This window comes from Colletes gigas, unplaced genomic scaffold, assembly GCF_013123115.1.
Source record: "Colletes gigas isolate AHSC1104 unplaced genomic scaffold, ASM1312311v1 Colletes_gigas_Sc00026, whole genome shotgun sequence".
In the NCBI taxonomy this organism is placed as follows: Eukaryota; Metazoa; Arthropoda; class Insecta; order Hymenoptera; family Colletidae; genus Colletes; species Colletes gigas.
Window position 1 is genome coordinate 2,011,005 of NW_025106655.1, and position 16,998 is coordinate 2,028,002.

The 16,998-nt window shown below is 41.7% G+C and overlaps 2 protein-coding genes across 2 annotated transcripts in view; one reads left to right on the forward strand and one right to left on the reverse strand.

Moving 5' to 3' along the window:
* LOC122401653 (26S proteasome non-ATPase regulatory subunit 1) overlaps window positions 1–5,966 on the forward strand; it is a 73,644-nt gene extending 67,678 nt beyond the window's left edge. Inside the window, exons 11-14 of the mRNA XM_043403912.1 lie at window positions 3,198–3,532; window positions 3,999–4,351; window positions 4,626–5,031; window positions 5,571–5,966. Coding sequence (XP_043259847.1) covers window positions 3,198–3,532; window positions 3,999–4,351; window positions 4,626–5,031; window positions 5,571–5,653 — 1,177 coding nt within the window. The 3' untranslated portion in view covers window positions 5,654–5,966. The remainder of the gene's footprint in view (window positions 1–3,197; window positions 3,533–3,998; window positions 4,352–4,625; window positions 5,032–5,570) is intronic.
* Window positions 1–16,998, reverse strand: part of LOC122401654 — a 69,485-nt gene that overhangs the window by 16,670 nt on the left and 35,817 nt on the right. Inside the window, exons 2-3 of the mRNA XM_043403913.1 lie at window positions 9,157–9,389; window positions 2,253–2,469 (exon numbers count right to left, since the gene is read on the reverse strand). Of these exons, the coding sequence (XP_043259848.1) occupies window positions 2,253–2,469; window positions 9,157–9,389 (450 nt within the window). The remainder of the gene's footprint in view (window positions 1–2,252; window positions 2,470–9,156; window positions 9,390–16,998) is intronic.

Below are 16,998 nucleotides of genomic sequence, written 5' to 3' on the forward strand. Positions count from 1 at the left end.
CGTGAAATACGAGTACGCGACGCTCAGAAATCACCGTGAGTTACAGAGAAGGGTAAATAATCGAATCTCGCGTCGAACGGGCCATCGAGCAGTAAACGAGAATCGATAAATTTCTGTTCCCGAGCGGCGATAATTAGTCGCCGGGCACGGTCGTCGATTTTTCTCGCCGGGACGTTTCTCGTTTCGCGTTTCCGTCGCGGGAAAGCGTTTCGTTTTAGGGTTTCGAACTCGTAAAAGGGATCGATTTCTTTTCTGTAGGAGGCTTACAGCTGCAACGGTGAACAAAAGGCCTGACCTGTACGCGTCTTAATCGCAATCTCCGCCGAATTGCCCACAAACAGAGACAAAATTCTTATCCAGACAAGGATTTCCAGCAACGAACGAAGGACAAACAACTTTCAGCGCGTCGTTCGATATAAATTGCAAATCTAAATTATATATTCTAGCTCACCAACGTTTGAATAATGGATGAACGAACGCTCCGTATAGCAATAGTTTTATACGCGAAACACAATAGTGCATCCAAGTATAAAGGATAAGATTTGATCGTTGACTTTTTCTTGCGGTTTCGGGAACGAAAGGTGTCATACTTCATCATCCAACGACTGATCAACACACCCGTGTATCGACTGCTCGGTGTACCGGCGAAAAAAGACCTTGACAGAGGTATAATTCACGATGAGAAATTATGACAGATTACGGATCGTTAATCTCCATGGTCCCGTTATTGGACGCACGATAATCCTCAAAATCGTGAAATCGGATTACTGTCGCGACTCTCTCGGAAGCAACTTCGAAACAACAGAGGAATCTTCTTCTTTAGTACCGTATACATTATGTTTGCCCAACGTCGAAGCAATATTTGGACGTTGACAAGGGAAACGCACGATTAGGGCGATCGGTCTTTGGCTGAAACCATAGACGACAGCTAAGATAAACAAGTTGATGGTCCAGCTATTTTTGCGATAATTATCTTTTGCTAGCTTTAGTAGAATTTTAGATTTCTTTTCCTTTGAATGGTTATCTAGGAAAACAGTTTTAAAATTTTAAAAATTTAATCCCTCGTTTAATTACTAAATGGAGATCTTCAAAGATTGCTCGTGTTTCCTTCTTCTAACTCTTGTTTTAACTGCGTCACGATTCCGCGCTCGTTTCCGCGAAAGTTTGCAAGGTACACGAATTATCTCTTCTTTGTGCAACAACGTCTTAGGCGCTCTTCCGTTGCAATAGATTGCTTTGGCGTCTTCTTTGTGAATGATCTTGAAAATTTTAGAGACCCCCGGCGAGTAATGGATCAGCTACAAGCAAAAGAGAACTACGCGAACTTTCTCTCCTTTATACACGTTAGATCTTTTCAAATAGACTGGAGGGGAAAATTGCATAAACTTTTCCTCCATCCTTTCCACTACTTTAATCCGGTGTTCCACGGTCGAATCGAATTATTTCGAGACCTTCGGTTTTAAACAAAATAAAAAGGAAACTTCTTTGCTCCGTCGAATATTGCAAACGTGCTCCTTTCTTGGATCTAAAAAAACTTGAACTCCAAAGACTGGGGAAATGTCAGTTTATTTATTTTTAAGAAATTATAAGCATCGTTCGACAGCATCACCAAAGTTATTAGCGTCAGGGAAAGTGACAAATGGGAAATTGGAGATTAGAATGTGGCGGGTTATTGTTCTTTAAATGGCTGTTGGACTTGTCAAGATTTCGAGTTAGAAATGTTGAATAGTACAACCCCTAGCAAACACGACAATACGGAGTCACTTTCAAATATTGTAACTTCTTCTCAGAACTTAAGTCGAATACTTTTTCCCCAATTTTCTAATCTAAAACTGTAATTTGTACTATAGAGTACTATAAAATTTAGACTGTAGATCTTCATGCAAATTTATATTTTTATTAAAATTAATGGAATGGGAGCTTTGTAAAGAGGTGTCTCGATCCCTTAGGACAATAATTCATATTAAGTGCATCCTGTAGTTTCTTGAAAATTAAAATTTCCCTAGTGACCCTCGATAAATATTCTTTTTAATTTATAACAAAGTAGACTTGCACTAGTTTCGAAAACAAGATTTCCCCCCATTTATACGAATACGAGCTACTGTATATCATAGGATTTTACGGTTTGGAAGAGTGCAATGTTTGAAAGTAACTCCGTATTGTAGCGTTTGGTTTAAAAACTGTCTGCCATGGGTCGAGGCGATGATCCAATCAGAAGCGTAACAGGTCAGTGTACCTGATAATACACTAACCTCCCGGGGGTGGGCCTTGAGGGCCGCCTAGCCATCCGGAGGACCATCCAGTAGTTCCTCCGATATTCTGTCGCTGCTCGGCCAGCAATCGTACCGTCAGCGCGTACGTGAGCAGCATCACTCCCAGCGGTATGTAAAAGCAGATTATGCTACCGATCAGCTTGTAAAGGGGGTCCGGTATCTGACACGCGCCGTCCACCAGCAACGAGTCGTCCTCCTGTAACACGGCCAAACAGGATTATGCCATTAGCGGTCGCGATTCGATCGAGCTTCCGTATACACGCTCTCCGCGGACTGTACCCGGGGTCCTTTTTAAATTTAGTCCTCGGTGGTTTGTTTGCCGACGGATTTCCCGTTTCCCGGCTCGTTCCTCCGCCGGGGACCGTGAGATTTATGTAAATACCGGTTACTATGGCCGAGGTGTTATTAACGCTCGCGTAGGAAAAGTCGGAGCTGCGGGGGAAATCGTCCAGCGGAAAGTTTCAACTTAATTTGCATCGTGCGGGTAACGGTAATTATGCGTCGCGGTTTTCGAACTACATGCGATGGGAAATGTATGCTCCGAGGAGACGAGTAGACGTAATTTACTCTTTTTTTAAATTCGAATCTGCCGCCCGATTCCGGTTTCTGCTTTTCAAATTCTCGATTTTCATCAGGCACTCGTACTATATCTGCATTACATCGGGGGACTCATTTAACTTTTTCATACACTCTGCTAAAAACTAGCACACCCACTATTTATGGAACTTATTTTTCCTTAACATCCTAGACTCATTTTCCTTAACATCCAATCTTGAGAATTAATTTCTTTAGCTCCCAACGATGAATCACCTCTCAGAAGCTATTCTAAATAATTCAACGATGAAGATTTGAAGGGAGCTCAGACAATGATATCTAATCTTTCAGTTCACGGTAATCTGATCGTGATTTTGTCACCTGTTTCAGAACTCCCGAGCAATGCCCAAGCGTGGTGTCGCTTCTGGCGGAAAGTTACAACCCCCACGTGAGATACGGCGCGGCGATGGCTTTGGGGATCGCGTGTGCTGGAACAGGCTTGAAGGAAGCCATAGCCCTTCTCGATCCTATGACCAACGACCCGGTGAACTTCGTCCGTCAGGGCGCCCTGATCGCCTCCGCGATGATCCTGATTCAGCAAACCGAGGCGACCTGCGCCCGTGTCAAGGACTTCAGGGCATTGTACGCCAAGGTGGTCGTGGACAAGCACGAGGACGTTATGGCCAAGTTCGGCGCTATTCTCGCGCAGGGCATCATCGACGCCGGTAAGTTTGCTCGGGACATCGTTAACAGACCCCTCTAACGAGACAATAACGTTCCCCGAGGGTTCGCCTGACGTCGGCGGGAATACAACACGTATCGTCGTTCCACGGTTATGGCGTACATTGTTCTTTCGCCGCCCTCCGGGTGGGAAAAGTGAAATCGAAGCTCTTTCCTAGGTGTTTATCGTTCTCGCAATGTTATTTCCGAATCCCCTTTTTTCGGACGTCTACGACTGTAACTGGAAGCCGTTGGAGCAGTTTCATCCTTTTTGGAAATTTTCTACATCGAATAAACCCTGCTGTCTAAGCTGTTTTGGCAGGCCAATGGTTCACCTCGACAATCGAATCAAACTTGTTCTTAGAGTAATCAGTAGGATATCGCCCGAGGGTATCCAAGAAAACAGTGGAAACAAATACTATGGAAACAATTGTCTGGCAACGGTGAACGAAACAATGACAACTGTTCCAGGTGGGCGTAACGTGACGGTATCTCTGCAGTCTAGGACAGGGCACACGAACATGCTGGCGGTAGTCGGCGCGCTGGTGTTCACCCAATATTGGTACTGGTTCCCTCTGGCTCATTGTTTGGCGCTCGCCTTCACTCCGACCTGCCTAATTGCTCTGAACTCCCAACTGAAAATGCCCAAGCTGGAGATCCGCTCCAACGCCAGACCCAGCGTCTACGCTTATCCGCCCCCGTCCGAGGAGAAGAAACCCGAGGAAAAGGAGAAGGTCACCACCGCTGTCCTCAGTATCGCTGCCAGGGCACGAAGACGCGAGTCCGAGAGACGCGCTCGCGACTCCCACGAGAAGATGGACGTGGTCAGTTTAATTTACTGTTTTAAAATGATCCTTTTAATAAGTTCAGATTGACTGAAATGCAACACAATAGTCGACGAAGAGGATTACATCCGAGATAAACTCTAAGGTTTAAGTTGAAGTTAGAATTTATAACGCAGTAACGTTGTTGAATCCTTCGCCTTAGAGTTTAATCCGAGTCAGCCATTGAATTTATCGTCGAAACAAAAGTCCAATCTGTCGCTGGCTAGAAGATACCATTGATCCAGTTACTATTTTTTTTTATTTCCGATCGCAGGACCCGCCAGAGACGAAGGAGACCGTCGAGGTGAAGGAAGCCTTGCCCAAGGAGAAGGAGGAGAAGAAGAAGGAGAAGGACGAGAAGGACGAGAAACCGGACAAGTCCGAGAAGGCGGACAAATCGGGAAAAACGAAGGATAGCAAGGAAACGAAGGACACGAAGGAGAAGGGCGATAAGAAAGGCAAGGACGAGACCGAGAAAGGGGAAAAGGAGAAGAAGGAACCCGAGCCGAACTTCGAGAATCTTCAGAATCCAGCGCGCGTGTTACGACATCAGCTGAAGGTGATACAATTGGTGGAGGGGAGTCAGTATGTTCCCGTGAAGGACCTTCAAATTGGAGGTATCGTGATGATGAAGCACGTACAAGCGGATACGGAGGAGGAACTCGTGGAGCCTGTAGCTGGTAAGTCGATACTCCACGGTACTCGCCATATTGTTACCTCCCCCCAACCCTTTCAAGGTTGGCTCGGGGCATTTTAAACGTAGCACATTGAATTTTTCGCGTCTTAAAAGCGACTGGAGGGCAACCTCGTCTGCTGTTTCACGACTCTTGCAAATATACTGCGGCAAGCTGGAAACATCGCCCCTGGATTCAGGTTAAAATTTTTTGAAAAAAGTACTTCGCTGAAATAACCTGAACTTACATCGTGAATATTCGGATGGACAATCTTTAACAATTTTTCCCCCCCAGAGATAATATAAGCTGGAATTTTTTTTCAATTTCTCGTTTTGACGATTTCTTCTGTATTGTAACGCACATGGAGTCGAAAATGATTTTTCAACGTGGAATAACGCAGAGAAGAAAATTGTTCGTTCTAGGAAACTAGAAAATATATCTTTTCAGAAAGCGCGTTATTGCTGTCGTGATCGATGAACGTATAGCCGAGTCGCGAGAAGTATTATATCGCCACGTTGCGTTCGATTACCGCCGTTATCTTTCAGCTTTCGGTCCGAAACCCGACGAGGAGAAGGAAGCCGATCCTCCAGAGCCGTTCGAGTTCACGGAGACGTTCACCGAGGAGTAAAGCACCGTCGGAGTAAGGGAAAAATCTCACCGCGGTTTCGTCCCCGGATCGCAAGTCGTTCGTGCACATGTATACGCGCGTGTAGTTCGCTGTCTGTAGAAACAAAAAAGGAAGAAAAAAAAACTACGAAAATTGTCGCCCAACCCCTCTGCGTCGATACGAGTACGCCGTCCTCTCGCAACACTTTCTTTTTTATTTTCGTACCATTAAACCCCGCTCCCACCTGATCGCTACTCGATATCGTCCATCGTCGAACTGCTGAAATACTATTTCGTTCCTTGGACTAATAATAAATATAATTTGATCGTCGGAATGCGTCTTCTTTACTGAAACCCGGATTCCACTTTAAGGTAAGCGAGACTTGAAAATTTGTTTAAATATCTCTGAGTAATGTTATATTATTATGTTTATTACACCAATTCCCTGAGCATTTATTGAAGATTTTTAATAGAATCGAATAGCAATATGGTACGTTTTGTAATTTAAAATCTTTTCGTTCGTTTCGCCGTTCAAGTTCGTGTTACTATGAACGTTGTAGCGCAAAGGGTTAATAAAAAAGAAAGGTTATAAAACCGCGGTTTGATGTTGGTGTAGTTGAAAAAGCACACAATCTCGTTCGTTGTAGCACATCCCCTTGAGCGTAACGCCTGGCGAATCGTCGTTCGAAGCATTTCCATAAACAGAACTCGTTCCAGAATTCACTGTTCCTTTATGCAAACTACATTCGCGCCCGAAGCGACGCCAACGAGCCGCAAGTATTGTCTGTCGACGTCGGAGTCGCAAATCAGACGGCCCGACCTGCCGGTGAAGCTTCCAACGGGAGCTTAAACGCGCAGATCGAGCGATCTTTCTGCTTCGCGTGAGAATACGCCGCAATTCCCGACAAAAACGACCGCCACCTTTGATCGCGTGCATCGTGATGATACGTTTTCATCCGTTTGCGAAACCTCCCGCGTTCGTTTCCGACGCCTCCTCTGCGCCCAGAATTACAAAGGCAGCAACGATCGATCAGAAACCCCCGAAAATAATCCCCAAAAACGCGTATGCCCGCCAGACAATGCAACATCACATTTTATAATTGTTCCTTCTTTGATTCCTTATTTTTAATTTGAATTTTGTACGTTCGAATATGTTTCTTTCCCAGAAGATTCCCTAATATCAAGTAAAATCTTGCTCAAGTAGTTAATCATGATCATGCGTGCAGAATAATAAATGTTTTCGAAAAATCGTGATTAAATTAGAATTCGATTCAGGTGCAACCCCAATGTACAGTTTAGTTCGTTCCCCCGTCATCCCGTTGTCTGTTCAATCGACTCACCACGCACAGCCCCACGCGGCCTTGCAAACAACCATAATTTCCAATGGCAAGAAAAGTTTGCTCGTTCCGCTCTATTAATTCCCGTTCCCCGCGTGTACTCATTAATCTCGCTAAAATATGTAGCTCGTTTCCGCGCGTAAACGAGACCCGTCGACCGGGTAACCGAAGTAGCGATGACTTTCTAATTAACTCTGGTGGACGTTAAAGCAGGCCCGGAACAATGTGAATTACCAGCGACGTTAAAGCATAACGCGATGCTGTGTTTCGATACGCGTTGTTTACGAGTCGATGTTATTAACATTCACCTTCCGACACTTTATGTATACCCATGACCGACCAAATGACCAGTCTTTCTCTTTCTCTTTTACGAGGCAACGTACTTTTAACTTTTGCATTATATGTATACAAATTTATATTCATTTTCAATTAAACAAACAATTTATAATCCAGTTTTATCGCATATCAGCCGTATAATCAATAGGAATTGCTGAAACATCTTTGTGTGTGTAGAGTCAAAGTAAATGTGAAAATAAACATAGAAGATAGCAAAAATTATAGTAGCTGGTATAGTCGTTGGATAGAGGATGAAATGCCCTTTAAAACGAGCGTTCGAACAAGTCGTTAGCGTTATTAGTTTCGGAGATATAGCGATTTTAGTTTCAAGTCGATGCGGTGGCTAGTTACGGAGATATAAGAGTCCAAAGTGTTTGTTTACTACGGCCTTGTCAAGGCCGTTGACCGCACGTGCTCGTAGTAAATAGTAAACATTACGTCACTCGGTCACTCGGTTAGTGGGTCAACGTGCGACAAAGAGGTCCAACGCGACGCGTAAGACAGAGACAGAGATAGTCAAATTAAGAAAAACACACCTTTACATAAATTACGATATCTCGAAAACGGAAAGTACGATCGACAAAATTCAAAAGCCATTTTAAAGGGGAAGCTTTGCCGCTTCTAACAGTGGCCAAATTATTAACAAAACACTAGTAGTTTCGGAACTGCACGCATGTAAAGTTTAACTGTTTTTAATACGCGTTCTTAAACCGCCTATGGGAGTTCAATCGGTATGTTTAGTAAATGGAACTACGAGCTTTCCGCATACAGAGTATCGTTGAGGATTTAAATTTTAACATCGAAAGGATTAAAACAGAGAATCGCTATCGAGGTAACGAGCAATCAAGCCGGTAATACGAACTGGCTAAAATGTGCGCAATTAGTGGGCGGTAATGTTGGAATATTTGAATCGCGTTCATTAAGATCTGAAAAATTCCCCCGTCGTTAAACCGATCTGGAACGGACGGGAGATCGGGGGAGACAATTGTGATCATTTGGGGAACTGTGAGATCGACTGACTGGGAAATTAATCGCCCGGGATAAGAAATTGTTGAAGGCGACCGCTTTTCGTGGCTCGATCAAGGAAGAAGGAATCGAATTGACTTTTAAACAAATAATTTGACGTTTCGAAATTTAATAATCGAAGGAGGCGTGCGAACTTTCGATCTACGATACGCGAACGAGACCGAAGAATGTTTATTTATGCTGTTTTCGAACTTCTCGTACGAATTAGATCTTTGCTGGCCGGTCGCGTCGAAAATATGAAAAGTGTCCCGGTTCTTTCGAAAAACGGAGGATCTTCCTTTCGCCCGAGGGACGAGGAAATCGCAAGTTTCCGGTAACTTTCCGTATTTGCTTCCTTACGTCACTTCCGTGACGCGAGTTCGAATCGCGCCGAGAACGCAAATTCTAATTTCGCCGAGATATTGACTCCCCGGTACGTCCTCGAACAATTCCTTGGCCCAGTTTTTCATTCGTGTTTTCGTATGGAGATTTTCGAAATTGAAATATTTCGAATTTGCATTCCGGAAAAAAATATACGCGTCCCTCGATGGAAACTTTGTCTCCGGTTGCAATTCGATTCCGAAAACGTAAATTAACTATTTTTAAATCTGACGAATTAAGATTCTGGAAAGCTGAATTAGTAATTGATCATTTAGAATTTTAGAGAAACGAGCCAGAAACGGTTTGGAAGCTTGAATGTAGAACGAAAGAAAAGAAATAACGGATGGACTGAGAACAAGTGCAGCGATGGCGGTTTAGCCTCGAAGCAACACGTGATATTTACTTTTATGTTCCGAGGATGAACGTAAACCGGATGTCGTGTACTTTTCCTGTAAAAGAGTCTCACCTTCCAGTACATTAGACTGAGTGGCATGCTCATAGCAATGCTGAGGACCCAGACGAACAGAATTTTTAGGGTGACTCTCCGTCTGGTCTTGTTGCGACCAAATTTCATGGGGTAACGCAGACTCAGGTAACGGTCCACGCTTATGGTGCACAGATGCATTATGCTAGCGGTGCAAAATAACACGTCCAGGCAGATCCAGGCGAGGCAGTAGCTCGATGGCAGGGGAAAGTATCCTGAAATGAAAATTAATACCTTTAAATACGTATCGTCATGTTTCGAAACCATGACGTAGCTTATAACATTCTCTATGACAGTTCGCTATTAATTCTAGTAAAGGGAATATACTGCAAAATAGTTACATATTACCATTTTCAGGAAAACTATTTTAAGTTCCCTCATCCAACTTGAAATTGTTTTATCATTGAGCAAATATTTTGACTCGAAAAATAAAAAGAAAACGTCAACTACCATTAACTGTTACATTTTAACATGGTTAAATCTTCGTGTATATTTATTAGACAATCGCGACGGAGGCAATGAAAACTCGTTATGATTTTTATAAAACATATTGCAACAGTTTTCAAAGTGAATTCGCGAACATTTTGTCGCTTTTGAGATCTTTGACAAATAAATTCCCGCCGAGCAGAGAAATTTGTGAAACTGAAAACCAGATTGAAAATTAGTGTCGAAATAAACGGGCTCCTTTATGCGGGCGAAAAATTGGTCGCGTCGAAACAGCCGTTTTTTAGAATTTTCTTTATTTGCGTAATCGCGAGCGTTCGTTCGAAACAATTCACACCCCGGAATTGTTTATTCTCTAGCGGAATAACAGCGCTCACGAAACAAAATGAGATCGACGACCGCGTACTTAGATTTATCGTAGCTTAAAGCGCGTAATTAATGATTCTTATTCGGTCGGTTGCTCTGGTATTTAATAAACGATGGTCGCCAGATATTTCATTTTATATTTTACAACGTTTGTAACAGAACGTAGAATTCTCTTTCTATAGAAATTAGTACGTTTCTACAAAATTTACAAAATTTGTTCACCGCGATAAAACTAATTTTAGAAAATACAATGCTGAAAACTTGTTTTCTGGAAAGTCTTAACTATTTAGAAGTTTGTAAGATATACAATACTATATCATCGTTAATAACAATTAGGAACGCTGGCGCAAGTAGAAATGAGAAATAATGGTCGGACAATCCATTTGTAGACACTTTTTAACGCCATATCTGCTTCGGACATTGATTCATACGTTTCGTTTAACAATATTTCACACTGGAAAGTATACGTTGTATTTTATACGCGTTCCATTTTAATTCCGCCATCTTTTTTATCAGCGCACGCCCAATGGAAAATGCAAACAACGGTTAAGTAAGTGAACCATTAACCCCATTAAGTCCCGTGGATATTCGCTGCCAAACAATCGGTTCTTTAATTGGATATTGAAAATTGAATCGACGGATCGCGTTTAGAGGACGAAAGGCGAGCGAATGAAAATTTTAACGATTCCGTTTCGGTTAACTGCCGCCTCGTTCGCCCTGTTTACGTTTGTTTTGTCAAACGAATCGCGCGACGTTTTATAATCGCGCGCGTCCCTCTTGTTCGACGCGTCGCGGCCGTTCCGTATTCGCAACCATGGTTTCGACGATCATTAAAATTAAACGCTCCACTCTTTGGAACGAAGACGACCATCCCGCTTAATGACATTGCGCCGCCCGTAAAAGGAAACAGTGCGTAAAATTTATCGTTAGCTCGAAATTACAGACGTCCGACAAAGTAACCAGTAATAATAAAAATAAATGCGTTCTGGCTAAAAATAGACGGTCCCGGTGGCGACTTGTTAAAATCTTTCGGCGCGTAACATTCCACCGTTAGAAATATACACAGTTTGTCTAACAAGATTGTCACTGATAAAAACTTTTGCTCGAGAGTAATCAGAGAAAGTCGATAGTAAGCATGCCAAATTAAATTGTTTCGATATTTTCCATCAGAAGTTTCTATTATTTTTTTTATGAAACGATCAAAAATAATTCTGGAAAAATTCTGTCGCAACGCTTCGAGTTGCAACGTTCCCTCTTTTAAGAAATTTTATTGGTGTGGTGTGTGTGTGTGTGTGTGAATCATGAGTGGTATGAGTGAGTAACGAATACTTGGAATCGAATGATTGTTTGTGAAAGCGGTGTCGATATCGATGGCGACAATGTTGCGTGTGGCGTCGTTCGTTTGGAAGTCGCGCGTGTCTGGCCCTGTAAAAAGGCAGAGTCGAGCGAGTCGTCGAAGAGTCGACACGATAGTTGAGACGTAGCGTGTAATTACTATTTTCGTTTTGTTATATGTTTAAATAAATTTAACGTTCTTTATCTACATTTTAATTTTATTTCCTACATTGGGTTTTGCTCGACTTCTAATCTTTCTGTTAAACGTATATATGCTCCAAATAATTGTTTTAATATCAGAAGTTCAACCAGAGAACTGAATAGAAGACTGGAAAATGAAAATTCTGGGAAGGAAGTTTACGGCAATTCGTTTGGAATTACTCATCGTTTTAAGAGCTGTTGTTAGTTAGCATGTGACTGAAATATGGGGGAATCGTACTAACAATAGGGCGTGTAAACGGCGGGGCGCTTAACTGCCATGGAATTAAGACCCTAGGGACTTCTCGGAGGGTTCTGTATATTTTTGGACGTCGTGCACAATATTACAAGGACTCATCGAGGGTTTACGGAATACCGAAATGTTTTCTACAAAATTTTCGAGGCAATAGAATCGCGAGCATTTTTTAATTAGAAATTTTTCTCTTAATTTTCCGTGGAGGGTAAATTTCGGTTAAAATTTTAGTCAAAATGTTATATCGCGTGTCGCTTTGATATTTCGAGCGGACGCACATTGTTCACGAGAAACGTATAAATTTGTGAATTCTTTGTCGAAATTCTGTCAGGATGATTTTCTTGTCGCGTCTGACCATTATTCGCTATTTCTACTTGTTTCTTCGCCGTGGCGTACAAGTAGTAATTTAATTCAATAATTTTGATCGTATGGTTTAGAGCGGAAACGTAGCTCGTTTTATGGGAAATCTCCCGCGAAAAGTGTCACCATTTACCCCGTTTCGAAATCTCACAACGTTGCGGATAGATGTTGACCGAAACAGGGCAGACATTTCAGGAACGTGCAATCTGCAGAATTACCATATCCCAGGGTATAAAAACGACGAGAAACGCTCGTGTAAAAATGTTCCCGGGGAGTGTTTCCATTCTAGGATTGCCGGCGACGTTCTGTTGTTGAAACTGGCATAAAAATATCGTGTCAACGAAACTCGAGGACGCCTCTTCCGGGAGCTAAAGTAACGAAGAATGCTGGTAAAAAATTGCGCATCTCTGCGGCTCTTTTCTTAATTGCAACCAACCGTTTGCCGCCTGAAAATTACGTAAATTTCTACAAACTGCTGGTAAATTGCAATTTTCTTTATTAAATCGCGGTCGAAAAAGTAGCGGACGTTTCGAAATAAATTCCTACAAACCGTCGCCTCGCGTTGCTACCGCGACCAAGTGCGTTTTCTGAAACCGTGCACGGAATTCCAGCGGACATTAAGAAACATTCGGAATATTTTTGCCAGTTAGCGTTTAAATATCGTGATGAATTTGCATTAACCGAGCCTGTAGTTGTACGAGAGTAATTGCCTCGAACGACTTAATACCTTCGCTCACGCTACGATAATGACGTATACGGTGCTAAGTATACGTTAATAGACGTTCCCGGGTCGCGATAAAATATAAAGCAAACGCGACGAAAGTAAATTTCAATCGCAAACAAACACGCGCTTTCGGAATGAATTTATTCGAACACCTTTCGTCGACGTTTCTAGTAACATCGATGCGAGATCAAAAACAAATACTTGCACTTCGGCCAAAAATACATTCCAATCTAGCAAATAATTCATTTCTCCGTTTGGTGGGAGAATTTACTTTTAATTCCAAATTTGTTGAACGGGAAAATTGTTTGCAAATGTTATGCGACGCGCTGGACTAAAAAAACAATTTCGAGGGCTGGATATGTGCGCGTAAAACAAATTGATGGTATATTTAAAACACACGTGTTAAAATTTATTTGGATATCGTATGATTCTTTTAAACACGAAGCTTAAAATGTATTGTTTCACTGTGGAGGTACGATAAATAGAAATATCTGATACCAGAAGAGCAAGTATGATATAAATTCAAAAGATTGTTTTGTATGGTCCAGTAAACGTTAAAAAATCATACGTGTTATTTTAATAGAAAAGAGATGTATTTGTTGGACAAAATCCCAGACTGCCCCTCGAAACTCGTTCGACGCGTGGCAAAGGGGGTTCTATTTGGCTTGTCGCGTCTATATTTTCGCGCCTTTGCGACCGAACGGGAACGATCCCGATGAAATCTAAATTGAAAAAGACTCGTTGCCGTCAGCCACGTAAGCACTTCCTGGGATTCACTTATTCACTTCGGACGTTTGAGGCAGTTCCACCGGGCCGGCTTCAAAAGTGAAATCGAATAAAACTCGCAACTCGGTAACTTCGATCGCGCGACTTCGCGATCGTCCGTTCGGTTCTCACCTCGACGGAAACGGGCTTCGACATTAAACTTTACGAACTATTTTCTCCATCCGAAAACACACTTTTTCATTAACCTTTTTCCTTGTATCCGCTATGTTATTAAATCAATATCTCTATTTGCCAAATATATAAATTTATGCTTCTATTATTCAGAATAACGTTGAAATGGAAATATTCTCGTGATTGATACACATCCAATTCGGTCGTAATGGAGGATGTAATCAATTTATAAAGGCTATTTATACCGCGGAACTACTTGCTTCAAATTTAATTTCCCATTCTCGAACTCTTTTCTGGGAACGTTCGTAATTTAAATAATTTAATTTCCGTCTATACGGGCGATATTTAAAATTTATTTCTCTCGGTGAATTTTTATATTTCGGTAAAATCTGCGTTGTTAGGAAAATTCCAGGAATCTCTGGCGACGTCGTTGCTCTCGAAATAACCGTTGTATTAACCTGATTCAAAAGGATCCAGGTGCTTCGCGATTTTAATAGTTATTTATCCCGTAACTCGCGAATCCAGTTACAACGGCATTCCAAAAGCTCGGTTCTCGGATTTCAGGGCGCCGTAGTTGGCTGGGCAATTTCCGAATCTAGTTATTCCGAAGCCCCCCCCCCCGCGGACGAAATTATTTTGCAATTTAAGAACCCGATTCGCGCGGACATTTTCCGGGACGCGGTTATCGCGTCGAGGGAAATTATTAAAAAAAAAAAAAAAGAAAAAAATAGGAAGAAACCCGTCTGCGCCAGGATAAAGTCTACGTGAGTTACGATGTCCTTGTATCGTACGCTGGTACGATAATACGACATTGCTCGGGACACGTGATATCGCGCGCTCATAAACAAAGGAATAAAAAGAAAACGGTGTCGTAAAACCGGTTACGAATCAGTTTGTTCTTTGGAAAAAATTTAATAATAACCGCCTATAAAGTGGATTAAATCGCGTAAATTTAGAATGTTCGAATCGAAACAGGAAAAGTGAGCATTTTATCCCGTTATTGCCTCAATCAACAATTCTCTCAATTAATACGGATAACGAATGTTGAACCAACGTATAGCAAATATTGTTTCGTTGGAAAACTGTTTGGACATCGTAATATTTCCTGATTGCTTTGCTGTGTATTGGCAAATACGTAGATAACAAGAAGCATGCAAGTGGTTGGACGATTATCAGGCTGCAAAATTGTGGCAATTTTTAAAGCTTGTCGACCGTAAACTGACGTTGATTAAATTTAACTTCCGTAAAATGGGAAATAATTTCGGCCCACGACCAAATTTTGTCGACGCTTTCGATTTGTTTCGTTGATACGATTATTAACAATTTCGTAAAATCGTGCCTTTTGTTTCTTTGTAAATTACGTACTTTAAATTTATTATCTTTTCACTCGATTCTAATTTCTTGTACATAAGTTTAGTGTTCTTAAATCCTTTTGGATCCTCTTTAAATGCAATATAGTTGTTTGTTAGCATTTTGAACACTTCGTCTTTAGCACATACACTGGCTTAGACTCGGTCACGTGTATCGTTTTGTTGAGTTTTAATAAACATAGACAACCAATTCGTCTAGTTAGTCCCCTGAAAAGGGGTGGTCCTTCGAGCCTAGTTTTAGTCGGCACACCACATGCAAACTTTCAATATCCAAACGAGCCCGTCTCAACCACGGATTAAACAATAGTTATATATAAATAAAAAGAGTCAAAAGAAATTTGTGGTACAAACGAGGAAAAGTGTTTACCTTGTGGATCCTGGCGATTTGTGTATCGTGTAGTGAGTATCTTGTGTCTGTGGTGTCGATGATGGTTCAGTGTGTGTGTGACATGTGGTGGTTGAAACTGGACATTCTGAGGATGACAAACAAAAAAATATAATAAGAGGAATGCTCCGTTATGGTTGAAAGTGACGTTTGTTAAAAAAGATGCGTCGATTGTTGGGAACGTTTGCCTTTTGTGGTACATTTGTTCGTCGGGTTTTCGGGTTTGAAAATTCAGTTACACTTCCGCGGTTCAGAAACAGAGCAAATTGAGACGCGACTGACGCAGTGAAACGCGAATTTCCATGACCTTCTAGTTTCATGCAGGGGATCCGTGTAAATCCATTAAAGTTGTAACCGTATGCGAAAGCTTCCCACGTCAAACTGATCCTGACGAGGAGTTAACGTGGTTTTAACTTTCAACCGTACATCGTTCGATAACATTTCTATACGTCGCAACATCATTGCTATCGCGTTCGGTACCGAACAATGCGATCGCCCTGGTTTTATTCTCGACTATGCAGTGGCTGGGAATTTAGAATAGTTTATTCAGATGCAAGGGAAAATTGTAGCGTGTAGATTTTTGCAAAATTTTTGCTATTTTTAACTTCCTTGCACGACTCTAAATCGTCTGATCAAAGAAAATGATCATCTATCAATTACTCCTAACGGTACAGAGAACAAGCTGCACGGTTGGTGATTTGAAATTCTCGTTTAATTTGTACTTTCGTGTGCCACGGAAAAGGTATGGAAAAACTACTCCGGCACGATAAGCTACGAAGTGGCCTGAATTTGTAAGATTTACTGCAAACGTATTCAATTCTGGCAACGAATAATTCAGACAGGAAATCTCGGTCGCGTAGTACACAACGGAAAAGTTACGACTTACGGTCTATCAGTGGAATGTCCTGTAATTTACAATTGCGAAGTCATATTCGTTGGTCGGGCCAGGCAATAATTAAAGTTGCTTCACGATAATTGTTATCTATGTTGCACCGTTGCATGTATAATTGCGCGTGCCATTCTATTAGGGTGTTTCGAGAAATACAACCTTCTGTACAAATAGAAAACGCGTAAATTTTAAACTATTAGAAAGTTTGTTTAAAATGTATCGTAATTTCAGTTCGCAAAGTTCAACATTTCCCCAGTAAGTAATTTATTTTTAAATAGTTCTATGCAGTATCTTAGTTACGGGTTCAAGGGCGCAAAAATTCTGCACCGTCGCGAGATAACGGATTAAATTAAGGGAAACGTTAAAAAGTAACGAGCCTATAATTCACGACTTTCCCAGAGGCGAAATTTAATTTTCCAGAGTCTCGTCAGAACCCATACAATTTGGATAAACTTCGGGATCAGACATGCAAACGCAACGCGGGCAATTACCAACCAGCGACCGTGCAACGTTCTCTGGGAATGAGAAAATTCAGTCGAAAGATTGCATCGAAGATTTAGAAACGAATACGATCAAATTATAACAGTAAGCAGTAACACTTCC